The sequence below is a fragment of the Vipera berus genome (genome assembly GCF_964194415.1).
Source record: "Vipera berus genome assembly, chromosome: Z".
Classification (NCBI taxonomy): Eukaryota; Metazoa; Chordata; class Lepidosauria; order Squamata; family Viperidae; genus Vipera; species Vipera berus.
In genome coordinates this window covers 92,549,982-92,567,344 of record NC_138205.1, presented here as the reverse complement: position 1 = coordinate 92,567,344, position 17,363 = coordinate 92,549,982, and the positions used below count along the sequence as shown (strand labels likewise).

The 17,363-nt window shown below is 38.1% G+C and overlaps 1 protein-coding gene across 1 annotated transcript; it reads left to right on the top strand.

Annotated features, from left to right (window-relative positions):
* The first annotated feature begins 6,134 nt into the window (after nt 1-6,134).
* NFE2L3 (NFE2 like bZIP transcription factor 3) lies at nt 6,135-17,225 on the top strand. Its single transcript, XM_081343660.1, is given in 7 exon segments — nt 6,135-6,804; nt 6,807-6,942; nt 6,945-7,141; nt 7,143-7,349; nt 12,214-12,363; nt 13,259-14,350; nt 14,352-17,225. Coding segments are annotated over 7 exon segments (1,950 nt in total). The 5' UTR covers nt 6,135-6,669; the 3' UTR covers nt 14,385-17,225.
* Nucleotides 17,226-17,363: the final 138 nt, after the last annotated feature.

Here is a 17,363-nt window from a genome sequence, read left to right as displayed (position 1 = left end):
TATTAGAAAAATATTTAATAATTTATATGCCTCAATATCCCAGGAAAGCTTTTTTGTACAGTTCATTTCAAACAACTAAAGTCCATGGTAAGGTATGAGAGGTTTCACCAAGTTCCAAATGCAGAAGACTGAATTTATGGAGCATCAGTTATTGAAGACTTTGGGCATATTCTTTTTGATTGCAAGCTACTCTGCAGAAAAACCTGCTTATTTAGATTCTTATTTAAAAACTAAAAAAATACTGGAGCACCCGGGAAATACTATCTTACTTTGTGCAGGAAATGAATTTACATATCACTGGGAAGATCACAATCTTTATATCAAAGGTCATTTAAAAAAATATTTAGATCAGATTGTGATTAAACGTAGAGGTGATGACTTATTATGAACATATTCTATTGTTTACTTTGCATCTATATATATCTATTAGTTTTATACTTTTGATATGGTCAAATGACTGAATCAATAAAGTTTATATTCTACTTAAAGATTTTACAAAAAAGCATATATAAATAAGTTGCACTGCAAAGTCAATAAGGAAGCCAATAGGAAGTTGGAAGTCACTTCAATTACCAGTGCTTTTTTGCATTGCTCATTTTATTTATCTCTTAGGTAAATCAATAATGACAAAGAATGACCCAACTAATTGTAGATTGTCTAGATTGCCAATTTCAGGCACTATTGTTGTCTATTAACATTGATTGCAGATTTAAGGCAGTATTGTCATCTATTAACATTTACTTTGGGACAAACTGAAATGGGAAGTGAGACTCTAAGTATAGGATCCAAAACAGCTTTTGACAGTATTATATCTCTGAAAGTATGAATTTGTTATACTAGACTGAGTATTTAAGTAAAACACCTCCTCACCACTAATCATTTTATGCCAATGCTTTAGTGCACTCCCTATCTGGGTAGTCTGTCTCTGGCAAACCATCTTACATGCTTACCTATCAGTCAATCTTTATTGACTGTCATTAAACATATGTCTTCATCCATTCCTCCTATCCAAATCTGAAGATTATACTTTCTTTGCTTATAGCTGGGAGCCTCAATATGGTACGTGCACTTTCCTTGGAACCACTAGACTCCCTGCTGTATCAACTTTTAAAATGTTCACATATTTTTAAAATATTTAATACATTTTATATTTTGTAACTAGAATGCTACAAAACAGTGCCAGTCTTCTACATTAAGAATGCTGTCTCCAACAAGGCCCTATAGGTAAGCTCATAATTTAGTAAATATAGGTACTTGCACCCCAGTCATTTGTTTAAGAGGAGATGATCTGTTATTCAGCAGTTCAGAACAAAGACTTTTAATTAAATGCTATACAAGCATTTTGTCTCCTCCTGTATCCTTCAGTAAATTTCTCATCCTTGTCTTCCAAACCATCCATGGATGTCTGCTATTTATCATTCTATTCTCATATTCCAAAGCATAGAATCAAAAGGTTTGTGAGGCCTATTTAGGCCACATTCAACTTTCTGAAGGCAACTTTCCCCCCCCCCCCCGTCTTTTTTGTTTAGAACTGTATCCACCAGTATGAAGCAATCATCATAATTTTTAGTAATGCCTCCTTTGAAATAATCATCCCAGAGAGGATTTCAAAACTATTGTGTAACTACAATTCCATGTTAGAACTAAGGGCACATAGCTATTATTGAGGGCCCACACATTGTCCCTCCATCTTTTCCTTCTGTATCTCCTCTCCTTTTCCTCTCCTATTTCCTGCTGTGAATTTTTAGAATGAAAGTCATTTGCATTAGTAGCCTGTGAAAACTGCTCTTTGTAAGGAATTATGTCCATGGTTTTTTATCTTTTTCTCTGCAGATTGCATGCATGCAATACTAATTATCTAGAGAGAAAACAGCATTACACACACACACACACAAATGCACACACAGGTGTGTGTATGTGTATATATATGTGTGTATATCTATCCACCCATCTAATTTTATCTATATCTGTAGATATCTTCAGCCACTATTCCAACCTTTGCCAGCGATCGCCAGTGGAAATGTGCCACCCATGCCTCCACCTTCGGGCTGCTGAGCACCAGCCTGCATGCCTACTCAGTGCTGCAGGCAATGGACTAAGGGCTGAACCTGGCACTCTTCAGGCCTCGCGAGGCTCTTTGCCCTCCTGGCCACGCTGCTCTGGGCTGCCCTGCTGGCTTGGGGTAGTCCATGCCTCTGCCTGCATGTTTATTTGGTGCTGCAGGGGCCAGGCTAAGAGCTGGATCACCTTCCACCTGGGCAGCTGCTGCTGCCACCACCATGAGGTGGGGAGGCGAGGCAGGTGGTGGGGGGGTAGAGTTGCTTCCCTCCGCTTGCCAGACACCTACCGAAGCTGTGCAGGGTAAGATTGCGGTGCCCCCCTCCTAGATGCCCTCACCTCCCCCAAGCATTTTTTTTACTAACTTGCCCTTCAGCTGCATTGTGTTTCTCTGTTTACTTCTCAGCCTTCGCCGCGTGTTTGTGGGAGAAAAAATAAGTTCAGTCAGACTTTCTAACTTCTTGTGAGATCTTGCAACAAGGAAAATGCTGATCATGAAAGATCCCCACAAGGGAACAGCACCAGCCAACTACCAGCCAATAACCTGCCTCCCCATAATGGAAAGTCCTATCAGGCTTTATAGCCACCAAGCTACAGCACTATATGGGCCAGTACATGAGCATAGCTGAGAAGGGCATTAGGGATTCAAAACACCAGTTGCTCATAAATAGACTCAAAGTCTAGACAGACCAATCTGAGCACAACCTACAGGAAAAGCCTATGATTCAACACTACACACATGATCTGTGAATGCCTGGCACTATACAAACAGTATGCTAAGAACATAGGGATGCGGTGGCTCAGTGGGTTAGGACGCTGAGCTTGTTGATCAGATGGTCGGCAGTTTGGCGGGTCGAATCCCGAGTGCCGCGTAACAGAGTGAGCTCCTGTTACTCGTCCCAGCTTCTGCCAACCAAGCAGTTCGAAAGCACGTAAAAATGCAAGTAGAAAAATAGGGACCACTCCGGTGGGAAGGTAACAGTGTTCCATGCGCCTTTGGCATCTAGTCATGCCGGCCACATGACCACGGAGACGTCCTCAGACAAGCGCTGGCTCTTCGGCTTTGAAACGGAGATGAGCACCGGCCCCTAGAGTCGGAAACGACTAGCATGCATGTGCGGGGGAACCTTTACCTTTACCTTTACTATGCTAAGAACCTGCCTCAAAAACTGTGGAAGACAACACTAGAAATCAAATCAAGACAATTCACATAAGTGTATGCTCCATCATGGGAGGTTTTCAAAAATAGACTGGATTTGATTGATCAAATACATCATTTGATTGAGATGGTATAAGGCTCCTGCCTTGAGCAGGAGGTTGGAATAGAAGACCTCTGAGGACCCTTCTAACCTTAGGACTCTATGTTCTATGTGGCATATACCAAGTGTGATATATACCAAGGTGATGCACTGTTCCCACTGTTCTTCTACATATGCTTAAACTTCCTCACCCAGATAATCACAAAGACTGGCAATGGATACACGTTCGAGAGTGGAATTATCATCAGCCACCTCTTCTGCATGGATGACATCAAGCTGTATGCAAAGAATGAACAAGACATTGAATTGCTGATCCACTTGACATGGATCTACAGTGAGGACATCAGGATGTCATTCAACTAGAGAGGTGTAGTCAGATGGTAATCAAGAGAGGAAAAGTTAAGATTAATGGGGTGGAATTACATATCAGACTTACAAAGTTAAAAGTACTTTTGTATCCCACAGTTACATGGGATCCATGATGAGAAGGCAAAGAAGACAGCAACATCCAAATAGAACAAATAAGAACAAAAGATCAGATCCTGAAAAGCCAGTTCAGTGGAAAGAAGAAGATCCATGCCATCAACAAGCATGCACTGCTAGTCATCAGATACCCTGGTGATATAGTGAACTAACCAAAGAAGGATATGGAATCTTCCCATGTGAACACCCAGAAGTTCCTCACAATGTACAGAGATTTCCACCCAAAGTCCAAGAGACTGTACACCAGATGGAAAGAGTATTGTTGGGATCTGGTGAGTATCAAACCCCCTGTCATGGATGGAACCCAAAGTATCTAAATGTACATGAGTTAGATGGCACATTAAACTGCTGAGAGAATGCCTGAAGCAGCAGAAGATGTGGAAGAAATGTCAGGCAGAGGAAATGCCATGGCAAGATAAGTTTCTGCCTAGGATGTACCTGGGATGTACCATTGATAGTTAGTTGAGGTGGCAGACATTGGGAAATCCTACCAGTGGCTGGAAATGGCTGGACTAAAAGACAATGTTGAGGCACTGATCGTAACAGCCCAAGAACAGGCACTAAGCACCTGATTCATAGAAGCTGATTCATAGAAGCTGGTCTACTACATTAGACAGGATGCATGGTGCAGACTATACAGAGAGGCCTCAAAGACAGTCCAACATAGAGTGGCAGAGTATAAGATGCAAGCAAGAACAGCATATTTTGAACTGCACAACTAAATAGCTGGCATTGTGTACAGGAACATCTATACAGAATGTGGGCTAGGTCCTCCTAAGCCTAGATGACAGATCCCAGAGAATGTTGTGGAAAATAAGAGGGCTAAGAAGCTCTGGGATTTCCAGATCCAGACAGATAGGTATGTACTAGCCAATCAATCAAAGTAGTAGACAAAAGTCAGAAGACAGTAGTGATGATAGATATAGCGGTGCCAAGTGACAGCAACATCAGGAAGGAGTCTGAGCAACTGGAGAAGTACCAGGGACCCAAAAGAGGAACTGGAGAGGATGTGGACAGTAAAGGCCACACTGGCCCCAGTAATGGTAGGAGCACTTAGGGCTGTGACTCCTAAGCTGAGAGAATGGCTCCAACCGATCCTGGGAATGATGTCAGAACACTTTCTACAGAAGAGTGAAGTGCTAGGAATAGCTAAGATCTTACAAACTAAATGAGAATAGAGAAAACAAAAAAGAAATAATAGAAAAGGCTAAAAGTGAAATAAGAAAATAAATAAAAAGTAAGGTAAGGTAAAGGTTCCCCCACACATGCGTGATAGTCGTTTCCGACTCTAGGGGCCGGTGCTCATCTCCGTTTCAAAGCCGAAGAGCCAGCGCTTGTCCGAGGACATCTCCGTGGTCATGTGGCCGGCATGACTAGACGCCAAAGGCGCATGGAATGCTGTTATCTTCCCACCGGAGTGGTCCCTATTTTTCTACTTGCATTTTTACGTGCTTTCGAACTGCTAGGTTGGCAGAAGCTGGGACGAGTAACAGGTGCTCACTCTGTTACGCGGCACTCGGGATTCGACCCGCCAAACTGCCGACCTTCTGATCGACAACCTCAGCGTCCCACTGAGCCACCGTGTCCCTTAAATAAAAAGTACAAAGATACAAAAAAAGTAACTTCTGATATTTTTCCTATCAATTATAACTGCAATTATATTTTAACCTCTCTAAAGTTACTTAGATACTTTCTTCTACAATCTATGCTGTCCAATCATCAAAATCATAAATTACAAGTTTTTTTCATATTTCCGCAAAAAGTCCACATCAGTAATGTAGATATTCTTTTCTCTAATGAAAGATATCAGTTTGTCCATCTCAGAAAATTCTACCAATTTCACCAACTATTCCATTATGATGGGTAGTGTTTAATCTTTTTTTTCTTTATGCATATAGTAATCTCACCACAGTAATCATATACTGAAATAATTTTCTATGACTTTTTCTGTTTATCAATCTTAAAAGGAAAATTTCTGATTTTAATTGAATATTAGTCTTTAAAAATCCTATGTATCAATGTATTTTAATCCAATTTTGTTTAGCTTTAGCTTTTTATATATGTACTTTCAGGGTGATATATGGGGTTATGTACCAATGATACCTCATTGTATAAAAATTTTCTTTAAAATCATAGAATGTAAAATTCAACTCATTTAACCACATATTTATTCATCTGTATATTATAATCCAAATTCTTAGCTCACTTTATGAAGATTCCCCAAATATTTCCTAACCTGACACATATCCACAGAGTTCTTACTCTTTCATAGCATCAAGGTGAAAATGTACTCAGAGTAGTGACAGTAGCCATCACACATTGTGTCAATTGCTTTATATGACGTTCAAATTTCACAAGATGCACAATGCTATGCAGTTTAGTTTATCTAAGTTTTGATGGTCTGTAACAAAGCTTCTGCAAGGGATGCACAGACATGCCTGCGATTTATACAATGTCATCGTTATGACATCGCTGGATTGGGTGGGCTTCAAATGTTTAGATCTTCCCTCCATTTGGGCTTTAAAGGGTCTTTTCAGTAGGAAGGGCACCTATTCCGGCCTTCAGCGCGCACTCACCCACCCACCCCACTTAAAATCTGGGGGGAAAAAAAGCTTCGAAGACTGCAAATGCAGCGCTGGCGAACGCGGCCCAGGTGTCTTTTAGAAACAGGAAACCCTTTGAGTTAGTGCGAATTGTGGCGTTTAGAAACAAGGAAATCCAACGCACGTCTGAAGGGGAACAAGTTAGCAAGCTTGATGAGCCTTTCTGTTCCACCGCCATCTGCCGCCAGTCCTTTTGATTCCCCTTTACGTGTGTGTTGGTCTCTGACCTTCGTCTTCTTGCTTCGTCTTCTTGCCGTCTAACTCTAATGGCGAAAGAGTCCAGGTTGAGGATGGCCGTGGCGGAACCGCAGCGAAAAACTGGTTGGGCGCTCCCGCCTCCCGGACGCTCCTCCGCCCCACAAAAGACTTCGCGGCGGCCATGGTATATGTGTATAGAAGTAGAGACAAGCAAGAAACGGCAGAAGAGCAGGACGCAACGGCTGCGACGGCCGGGCTCCGACCTGCTTTGCCCTCGGGCAGCTTCCCCAGGCATGCACGCACCGCTCAGGTCCTAAACCGGGTGCAGGAAAGTGGAATGAAAACCCGAGCGGGGGCTGGCGCCACACTTCAGAGGAAGATTGGCTGCTTAGCCTCGCCCTTGTGGCATTTACGGGAAAGCTTCCTTCGGGGATGCCGTTCTTCTCTCACGAGGAAGACTCGAAGGTGCTGGAGCAATGTCTCCGGCTCCGCGAGGTGCAAGCGCTGGGGACGCTGAGCTTTCCCGCCAAGCGAGTGACCCCCTTGGCTTGCGCAGGAGGAGGACAAGGCTCCGGCGCTCCCCACCTCAGACACAGCAGGCCGTGAGAGTAGGCACTGTCGGGAGGCGCGCGAGTTCTTCGTGGCAGCCCAGGGGCAAAGCCGGTGGCTGCAGCCAACCCGAGAGACCCTGGAGGCGGGAGTCGCCTTGCCTGATCCTGGAGAGAAAAAGCGAGGCTTCAGTTCGAAGGTAAATCAGGGGCGGACGAGCGCTTCCAGCCAATCCACCGAGCCCACTTGAGTAGAGAGAAATTGGAAAAACGGAGCGCAACGGAGGTACTAAACCAATAGAGAGAATACTTGTTCAGGATTGAAAGGTTTCCTTGGTGCTCTCTGAGCTTGCTTGTTTCTTGCAGACGTTTCATTACCCTAACTAGGTAACATAATCAGTGCTAGTCACTGGTGTATTAAAAGCTTGAAAAGCACCGTGCTTAATCAGATCTTCTGTTTACCAGGGTTTACTAGCCCCCCACCTTTTAACACTGAGACGACAATCATATTTTCACGTGATGGGAAAGGAATTAAAATCAGCCTGTTATGGTCATGGCGAGGGGTTTCCTGCTCCCTCCATACCCAACTCTCAAAAAGCATCCCGAAGACTAGCAAGGGACACTGTTATCCATTCTCTCTCCATACTATTCTGGTTCGGAGAAATTACCTTTCTTGTCTCCCAAAAACATTTTTTGCCAGGAGTCCCAACTGGAGGATTATTTAAAACTTTGGACTGCAAATACAGTACTTTCATGCTTACTTTCCCATTGGTTTTTTTTGTTGTTAAGAAAACTGTATTAAATGTGAATAATTTTATATAGAAAAGGGTAAATAGATAGCATATGATTTACAGGAGATAGCTTTTCCTCCCTTTTTTCTTCATTTTACACATGCAGGGAAAATAATTCAAACTGGTCAAATGACTAAGGGAGCACTGATTTCCAGTATTTGGAAGTAGAAAGACTAATGGCAAATACAAACAATCCAGGTTCAGGATGGCTATTTATTCATTTTATAAAAATGCTACCCTACTCTTTGGACTAACATTTGGGTTGCCATTAAGCAAGGGGGTTTTCTGTGAAAAAGGAGACATACACACATGTATCCAAGAAAATAAATGAAAGGATGGACAGAGATCAATTCAGTGGCAGAAATGGGGAGTTGTCAGCAAGCATTTAACTATTTCTTGGGGCCAGGATGAAGTGTCCTTCTTAGGTTGGGTGCAGTTCATCTTGCAGGTTGTATTCCTTGAAATCATGGTCTCCAGTTTATGGATATACATTGATTCGATAGGATTTAATACATTAGCTTCTTACAGTCTGGAACAAAAGGTAGTGTAAGAATTTGTGGGTAGCTCACTGTAATATGCTGTAGTTTTTTCAAGAAGTGTGGGAGGCAGTTCTACTTGCTTTTCCTAGTCCAGCCTTCCCCAACTTTCAGGTTTCCTGTTACCTCCGGGTAACTTGACAAGCAACCTGTTGGATTATGAGATTTGAAAATTTATCCTACCTTGAAGGCTTGGAAGATTAAGCAAGTTATCCTGCTTTTTTTTTGTTTAGACTAGTCTGTACATGTTCAGAAGCTGTTCTTTCTTCACTGCCATGTATTTTGTGCTGTATTCAGGATTAGGTTTGAAATTCTTTAATTTAGAATGCGATTGTCGTGTGGCAACTTACTATTTGCCTGAAATGTATCAAAGTGATGCCAGAATGTTTGGGTGTGGTTTTGGACGTTACATTCAACTGTCCCTGTACTGAAACCTGCTGGGAAGGTGGAGTTTATTCTATCTCTGCTTCCTTCTCCCCGCATTCCTTTTGTTTCAGATAAAACATAGATCCAGGTTTACCTATTTTACAATCAAATCCTATATGAATTTGCAGAAAATCTACATTTAAGAAATTTATTTCCAATGCAAAGATACCATACAGAATAAATAATAAAATCATGTTTGGAACTGAGTGAGACTAATATTTAGAAATAAGATAACATGTAAAATATAGATCATCTTTTAAATTGGCTAAGTTTTGCTTTTCCACACTATAGACCAATAGGTGTTAGAACAACGCCTATCAAGGATATAGGAGATATCAAGGATTACTTTCCAAATGAACAAGTAACATGGGTCAGTGTCTTTCCTGTTGCATTTTATTTTTTCCAGAAGAAATGACCTACCTTCCCTATTTTGGAAATGGATTTATCTATGGTCAGCGACCAGCGAAGTAGCTATAATAAAAACAGCATACAAAAGGCCTCGAGTACAATGAGCAATAAAATATCTATATATAGACCTGACAAAATGTAAAAATATAAGCAGTAAACAAAATAAAACAAATAAAAATAGAATTAAGGCAAACGAACATGATAGTCTTCCAGGATTAGGACATCTTAAATCTTAAGTGCTGGTAAGAACTTGGCATCTGTTTATAACAGCAGGGTTATGGTCTAAGAGAAAAAACTAATTAAAAACTTGATTTCTGCTTGAAATTGGTAGGTATATATTATAATGTAAGATCTCATTGAAAGAGTACACCAAGGTTTGAGATTCATTCTGACCATAGAGACAATTTCTTGTTAAATGAGATTTTGTGAAACCTACTGTTAAGGCTGCCAGGGGTAGAATATTAAAATGGGCTTTAAATCTTTGCATAGTTGCTAAGATTGAACAGGTAGTTTGTAGGTGTGAAAGATTTCTAAGAAACCCACCCATTTACATTTTTCTAATGTTGGGCAAATACATCTCTTCCTGCAGTTATTAAGTGTAGAATTAAATATATAGTCTTTCACATAATTTGCTATTATTTTTAACAAAAATAATTCTGGCTTAAAGCCTATTTGTTTTTTAGTCATTTTCTCCAACTATGAATGTATTTTTAACCAAAGTCTTTTTGCTTTAGGGCATCTCCACCAGATATGGTAATATGTACCTGATCTTTGTTTGCATTTCCAACACTTGTTTGAAGTATTTTAAAACATTTTTGCTAAATTTGTTTGTGTTTGTGTGTATCTAAGCTTTGGTTTTGTCTAGATCTACAGCAGAAAAGAGAAAATAAAGGCTGCAATGTCAGCTTATTCCCATCTTGATAGTTATCAATAGAGATGCCAATGGGCCATCAAAGTTTGAGTCAACCAGTCAACAAACATAAAATCTGGCCACTATTATATGCCCCTATTATTTGGTTCTATTTAATCTCTTGATAAAGAATTCAAAATGTTTGCAGATCAGGACTACTATATATTTAAATGAAGCTGCAAGCCATCATGTCAGATTTACATGTTAACCATAATCCTGCAAAGAATTTAGCAGATAATTATATTAAAATATAACAAATATGAAGCTTTCCTGCAGAGGTACGTTTTGTTTACTGAGGTTTCCAAAAGTAATGTTTATAATATGCACGCTGAGTTTAGTAGATTGAAAATAAATGTATTTTCAGTGTAATTTCAGCAATCCCTTAGTGAAAAATGGACTCATATGTGGGTGCCTGTTGTAACCTTTTTTATATTCAAATGTATAGTAATGCCAATTTTGTACAAATATTTGAACATTTTACATGAGTTTTGATTTTTCTTTGTTGAGTTGTCATACAAACCTAAAATCATTTTCAGCAATATAGATTTATTATTTATGTTCTCTTCTGAATTTATACTGAAATTATACCTTAGGCAAGTTATTGTAATTCTTACCAAGAAAATAATCTATGCAGAGATATATTGCTTTTACATTGTCCCATCTCATTTAAACATCTTGACATACATTGTACTTTTTTATAATACCTAAGACATCCAATTTCCAAACTTTTAAAATACTGATTTCATAAGAATTTTTCAAGATTTAGTATGAAAGTATTAATGTAGATTTTTCAGATATAAAGATGATTTTATGTAAATTGTACAGTATTTCTGGTTTAAAATGTTTTTCCCCCTGCTGTAAACGGCATTTTGAAAAAGTATTTATTTGGCTGCTTCTATGGTAAGCTGTAAAACAAGTTTCTCCACCTTAATCTAGAGCAATCTTTCAAGTGGTACAAAAAATGAGTGATTTTTAAAGAAATGAGTAATTTTTCAATCTAGTTAATACCAAACTTTCATAAGCATATAAACTGGAGTGCTGAAAAAGAGAGAAGATCCACATTGCTTATTTGAGACATAGCTTCTAACATTCTCTGTTCTATCATACAGGTTCTTATCAAACACCATACACAAAAGCAATTTAATTATATTTGCAGACTGGTTAATTTTAATTATTCCTGTCCTTCCCTTTCAGTTCCAAGCTAAAGATATGTTAAAAACTCATACATAATAAAAATACAGAACACAGGAAATCCCAACAATATACAAGTTTTTACTCCCGCAAAAGGGAACCAAATTTTGTCACACTGTTCATTTGAAGCTCTTTAAATGCCTTCCATGATTTGGCAGTTGCAGCTAAGGAAATTCTGATACATATCCCTAATAAGCACGAGCCGAGCCAAGCAAATCAGAACCTCTGCGTACTTAGAAGAAAATCATTACTGAGGCTCAATTGATGATTCTTTAAGGCAGAGGTGTCAAACTGCTGGCCCATGGGCTGGATGCGTCATGCTGAAACTGCACCCAGCCCACTGCTGGCAGAGTCCACAACAGCTATAGCGCATCACACCATGGATACCTATTGCAGAAGTGCCATATTAGCCTACTGAGTCACTATAGACAAGAAAGCCATTCAAACATCTTCAACAGATGTTGGGGCTATACTTTTTTCCTTAAGTTTTTGGAATCTATGGAATCAACAAGTCTAATTAGCACAAAGAGGTGAAGTGTTATGTGAAACTCTGGCAAAAGTAGGCTTTTTAAAATTTTGATTATTCATCATAAATATCTATTTGAGATGTCAAATCATTTTGTATAAAGAACATCGTTAAATAAAGCATGTCCTTTTTAATTTGGACCAAAATATTGGGGATGGTCAGTAGAACTAATTAGCTATTGCTTAGACTGCATGTTATACTTTAAATTTTGAAGTATTAGTGATCATCAGTGCTGAAAGTATTATCTTTAATAATTTTGTTTTCTTCCATTTATAGGATTTAGATTTAAAAGGCAGGCAGAAATACTTGGACTATTTATTACCAAACAAAAATGAGCACTCAGAAATTCCAGAGGAAGAAAAACAAGAGTGTGATCAGTGTGAAGAAGCTGACTGGAAGGAGAGGGAGTTCACTTCTATCCTCTTGGTGAGAATAAAAAACAAACCTATTCTTCCTTCTGACAATTTACCATAGCAAATATATTGCTACATTCACATTTGCTAATCTCCAGCATGGTTTTGGGAGGGAAAACATAATAGAAAATATTAAAATTATAATTGATTAGGACATTAAAGAATTTAAAAATGTAGTTGTACCTAATTATCTAAATAACTTTTCCCTTTTAGTAGCTGACTTAAACTTTTTAAAAGTCCAGTTAAGCACATTCATCCCTATTTCTTTGACATCTTACTCCTCTGAAATGATGTGTATTTAATAAACAGCCAGCTTGTCCAGTGGTTTAGCATTGGTTAATTTGTATAATAGCTAACAGATGTTGTGATATTTTTTCAATGCAAGTTGTGTAAATTTCTTTCCTAAGAGAAAACTAGCATCCTGAATTGCAGTCACTGGTCAACCCAATGTTTTTTACCAGAGAAATGTAGACATGGTGACACATATTGGTTTAAATCCTTTGGAGTCATAATTCATTACAACCAACTTTTTAACTTGGTTCTAATATTTTTAAATTATAATTTGATTAAATAGCAGGTTTTTTTTTACTAAAGAAGGCAGAGCTGAAGAGTTGCTATGCCGAATACTGGTCCTAAAGCAGTCCCCAATACTGACCAACTTCAGCATGACAGGTATAGATGGTATGTCTTTTTCTTCAAGATGACAGCAGAAATGCTGTTGTTGTAATTTTCACTGTTAAGTCTTGCATTCATTGCAGTCCTGTAGCAAAAATGTGGTAATAGACCGAGGACCTTTGCAAATACTGTAATTCCGTTCTAGAAAACCTTTGAATCTATGTTCAGCCTGGTAATATTTTCAAATGACTTACACGATTTACCTTTAACAAACTTTTTTTGCACCCTTTAAGGAACAAGCAACCAGCAGAAGTGTGGATTTGACAAACTTTAAGAGACCTATAGATTTGGCCCAAGCTATTAGCCACGATGTGAGCCTTCACGATGCGAGCCTTCATGATGCCTCGGTGATGGGATCAGACCACCCTAATGTAACAGATGCAGAGACCTCTTTAGAGAGACTGGAGATTCTACCAGACTTAAGTACATCTCCAACGAACGAGACCAAGATGTTAGAATTATTTGCAAATGATCTATGCTGCAGAAGTCTTACAAACCAAGATTGCTTTTTCAGCCTGAATGGAAATGGATATGAGAAAATACATTTCACGTCATTAACCATGGAAGAAAATTTTGATTTTGCAGAAACTTGTCTTTTTGAAGAACGAGATTCAGATTCTGGATTTTCTTTAGACTTAAATTATAGTAATGCATCGCTTGTATTTTCCTGTAACAAGAATGCCAACTTTGGCGCATCAGATTACTCAGGAGCTGTAGGAGATAGTTGCTTACAATGTTGCCATACAGAGTATCAAAGCACTTATAACCATAGGACAAAATCACTAGCAGGTATATTCCACGATCACACATACAATCAGGATTTCCAACAGCTGACATTCTCAATGTCAGAGGATTATTTTAGATGGCCAGAAGCCAAAAGAACTGAAAATGAGAGACACACAACTCTGAATGATGAATACCGGGCAAAAGCCCTAAGAATTCCATTCTCTGTTAATGATATAGTGACCTTGCCTGTAGAGTCTTTTAATAGCATGTTATCAAACTACTACCTAACAGATAATCAACTGTCACTCATTCGTGATATAAGACGAAGAGGAAAAAATAAAGTCGCTGCTCAAAACTGCCGTAAACGTAAACTAGATGCAATTATGAACCTGAAAGATGAAGTGTATCATCTTCAGATGCAAATGGAGAAGCTTGAGAAACAGAAGACACAATACAAAAGGTCAATTAGAAATATAAAACAAAAATTGAATGATCTTTGCTGGAACTTTTTCAGTAAATTGAGAGATAACCAAGGAACAATTAATACAAGCCAATGTGCCCTTCAGTGTTGTGGAAATGGTACTATATTAACTTTACCTGAAAAAAAAAGTCAATCAGAAACCCCCAAACTGAAATAATCATAGACAAAAATTTAAAATGTTTTAATAATGGTGTTTAAGGATTGCATTTGCAAGCCAGTATAAACATGAATTGTATCCCCTTGCCTAATTGTTTTACTGTTTTAAAGAATTTCAACCCAAGCAACTTTAACATGGACTGAAGTCATTTTGTATTTGTTCTGCAGAATTTATTCAGCTTACGCATGTATGCTTATGAAAACATGCTAACTACATGACCACAGAAAATCCTATCACCTGCAATTTCAATTTCATTAGTTACAAATAATGGAATTTTTAAAAGTAGCACAAAACCATCACTGCTTTTCTTGTATGGATGTTCCCAAGAGTAATCCATACAGACCTTCACTAGATAGTGGCAGCTGGGGCTTAAAATATAGGTGTTAGCCCCCCCATTCTTTCTGACATTTACTTTACAGGTAGTCCTTGACTTACAACAGTTCGTTTAGTGAATGTACAACAGCACCAAAAAATGTGACTTCTGACCGTTTTTCAGAGTTATGATCTTTGTAGCATCCCCGGAATTGTATGATCCAAATTCAGACGCTTGCCAACTGGTTCATATTTATGACCTTTGCTGTCCCAAGATCATGTGATCCCCCTTTACAACCTTCTGACAAGCAGTCAATGGGAAAGCCAGATTCACTTAATACCCAGGTTACTAACTTATGTGGCAAGACAAGTTCTTAAATGGGGCAAAACTCACTTAACAGTAATTTTGTGCTTGTTAAGTCGAGGACTACCTGTACTTTCCATGCTCTGCTTATTAGGCATCACTTTTGCACGATGTATATACAGCCTTTGAAGTTGAGTGTATTATTCATTTCCAGGGTGTAGATAGTCCTCAACTTACAATTTGTAGTTACAGCAGCACTGAAAGTGTTACCTATGACCAACCCTCACATAACCATAACATCCTATGGTCATATTAGCAGAATTTGGCCACTTGACAATGGGCATATACTTATGATTAGTGATCCAGTCGTGTGACTGCATTTGTAAACTTCCCTGCTTCCCCTGCCTACTTTTTCACTCGTTTATACTATACAACACCACCCAAAGTGCCAAAACCCCCCAGCAATCATGATGTCCTTGCTTATCACATGCAGTCAAGTTATGATGCTTTATGACTGCATCACTGACATAATTTCCAGTTCCAATTGCTGCTGTAGCCCAAATACACCTGTGCTACTTATTTGGAAACAGTGTAACAAAACACGCACACTTCAAACATTTTATATTTCCAGACATTAGCAACACTATTTTACATTGGGAAAATTCCTGAGGTGTTAATATTACAATTCTAACCATAAGTTCCATGAGCACTGATTTATAAGAGCTTATATTTATATACTGAAAAAGCTACAAAAGCAGTTTACAGAAAAATTGAGCTTCTGTATGTATTTATACAATTTATATTTACAGATGCCATTATTATTATTTTTTTTGGGGGGGGGGTTCTTCTTAATTACAATGATAGTCCTGTACAATACTGTAAAATGCATTGTCCAGTGAATCAATACTTATTTGCCTAGGTTGTACTGGTTTAGCAAGAAAATTCAGAAAAAGTATTTTTTAAAAATTGTATATCCCTACTTTTAAAAAGGTTGTACTGGTTTAGCCAGAAAATTCGGAAGTTATTTTTTAAAAATTATATATCCCTAATTTTAAAAACAAATAACCATGTAATGACTAACGCATTATCTTGGGATACAAACATTTTTCTTTGATAAATTATCATCGTGAACTTCAAAATTGTTGAGTTAGTGCTGTTTAAAATAGAAGAAAATTATTGGGGAAAATTATTTTATACATATCTCCCTCTGGTACAAACAATGATTTAATATGCATCCTTTTCAATCCACTTAAGATTCCCATATTGTGTTTGGAAAAATATTTACTACATATAAAATACAAAGCTATGACCTTGTTGTTAAGGTCATGTGACTGCCCAATTTGAAAAATTTTGTAGCAGTTGCTAAGCATCCGATCTAAAATCAAGAACTACCTGTAACAGCCTTGTACTTTGAACGTTAATACAGCCATTTATTCCATAATGGGCATATGCGATTATTCTATCATTACCTTCAAAGACCAAGTTAACTATATTCCACTGATTTTATTTTCCTATTTATAAGAATCCAATACTTCAAATGTACTGAAAAAATTGGCAGCAATATTATCTTCTACAAAGCTAATGACTTTAAATCTAACTTTAGTTCTTAAAAAGGGGCAGAACAGAATTACACCAGGTAAATACACTTAATCTTTCCATGCATTATACCTGATGTTTTTGCAGTTGCTATTGTATATATTGCATTATGTATTCAAACATAAGGATATATACCAATAAGATTACCAGCCATTTTGCCCATTTTTTAAACTAGATTCTTATCTAGTTTCTTACCAATTTTCACTGAAAAAGCACCTTTTCAGAATATTGTTGCTTTCTTTAGCAGTATAGGCAATGTCTTTGATGCTAAAAAAGGTAACATCTGCATTAAGGTGCTAAGAGACAAGGTAACATCTGCATTAAGGTGCTAAGAGACAATGTGTCCCATTCTGTAGGATACTGTAGTATATCCAAGTTATATTTGACTTTCATAGCACTATTTCTGCAGCTGATTCTTCATTCTTCTATGCTTAAGTTATACTATGTCGCAGCCACTGGGCATAAAGGAAGATAAGACAGGATGTGATCCCAAAAACTCTTTAGTTTTAAGCATAGTATTTCCTCTCTTCTTAGTGGTTTTTTGCGCTATTTTTATCTTACAGTTGTAAATTATGAATACATACAATGCCAAAAAATATGTTATGTGGTACAGCTCACACCACATTGAAGAACTGTTTTATCATTTGGGATGCGCATAAAATGGTAATATGGTATCAGACTAGGAATATTTTTTAAACAAGTTTATTATAACACTTATAAAAATCAAATATTCACATTAGTCTTGACTTCCTGTCAGTTTGA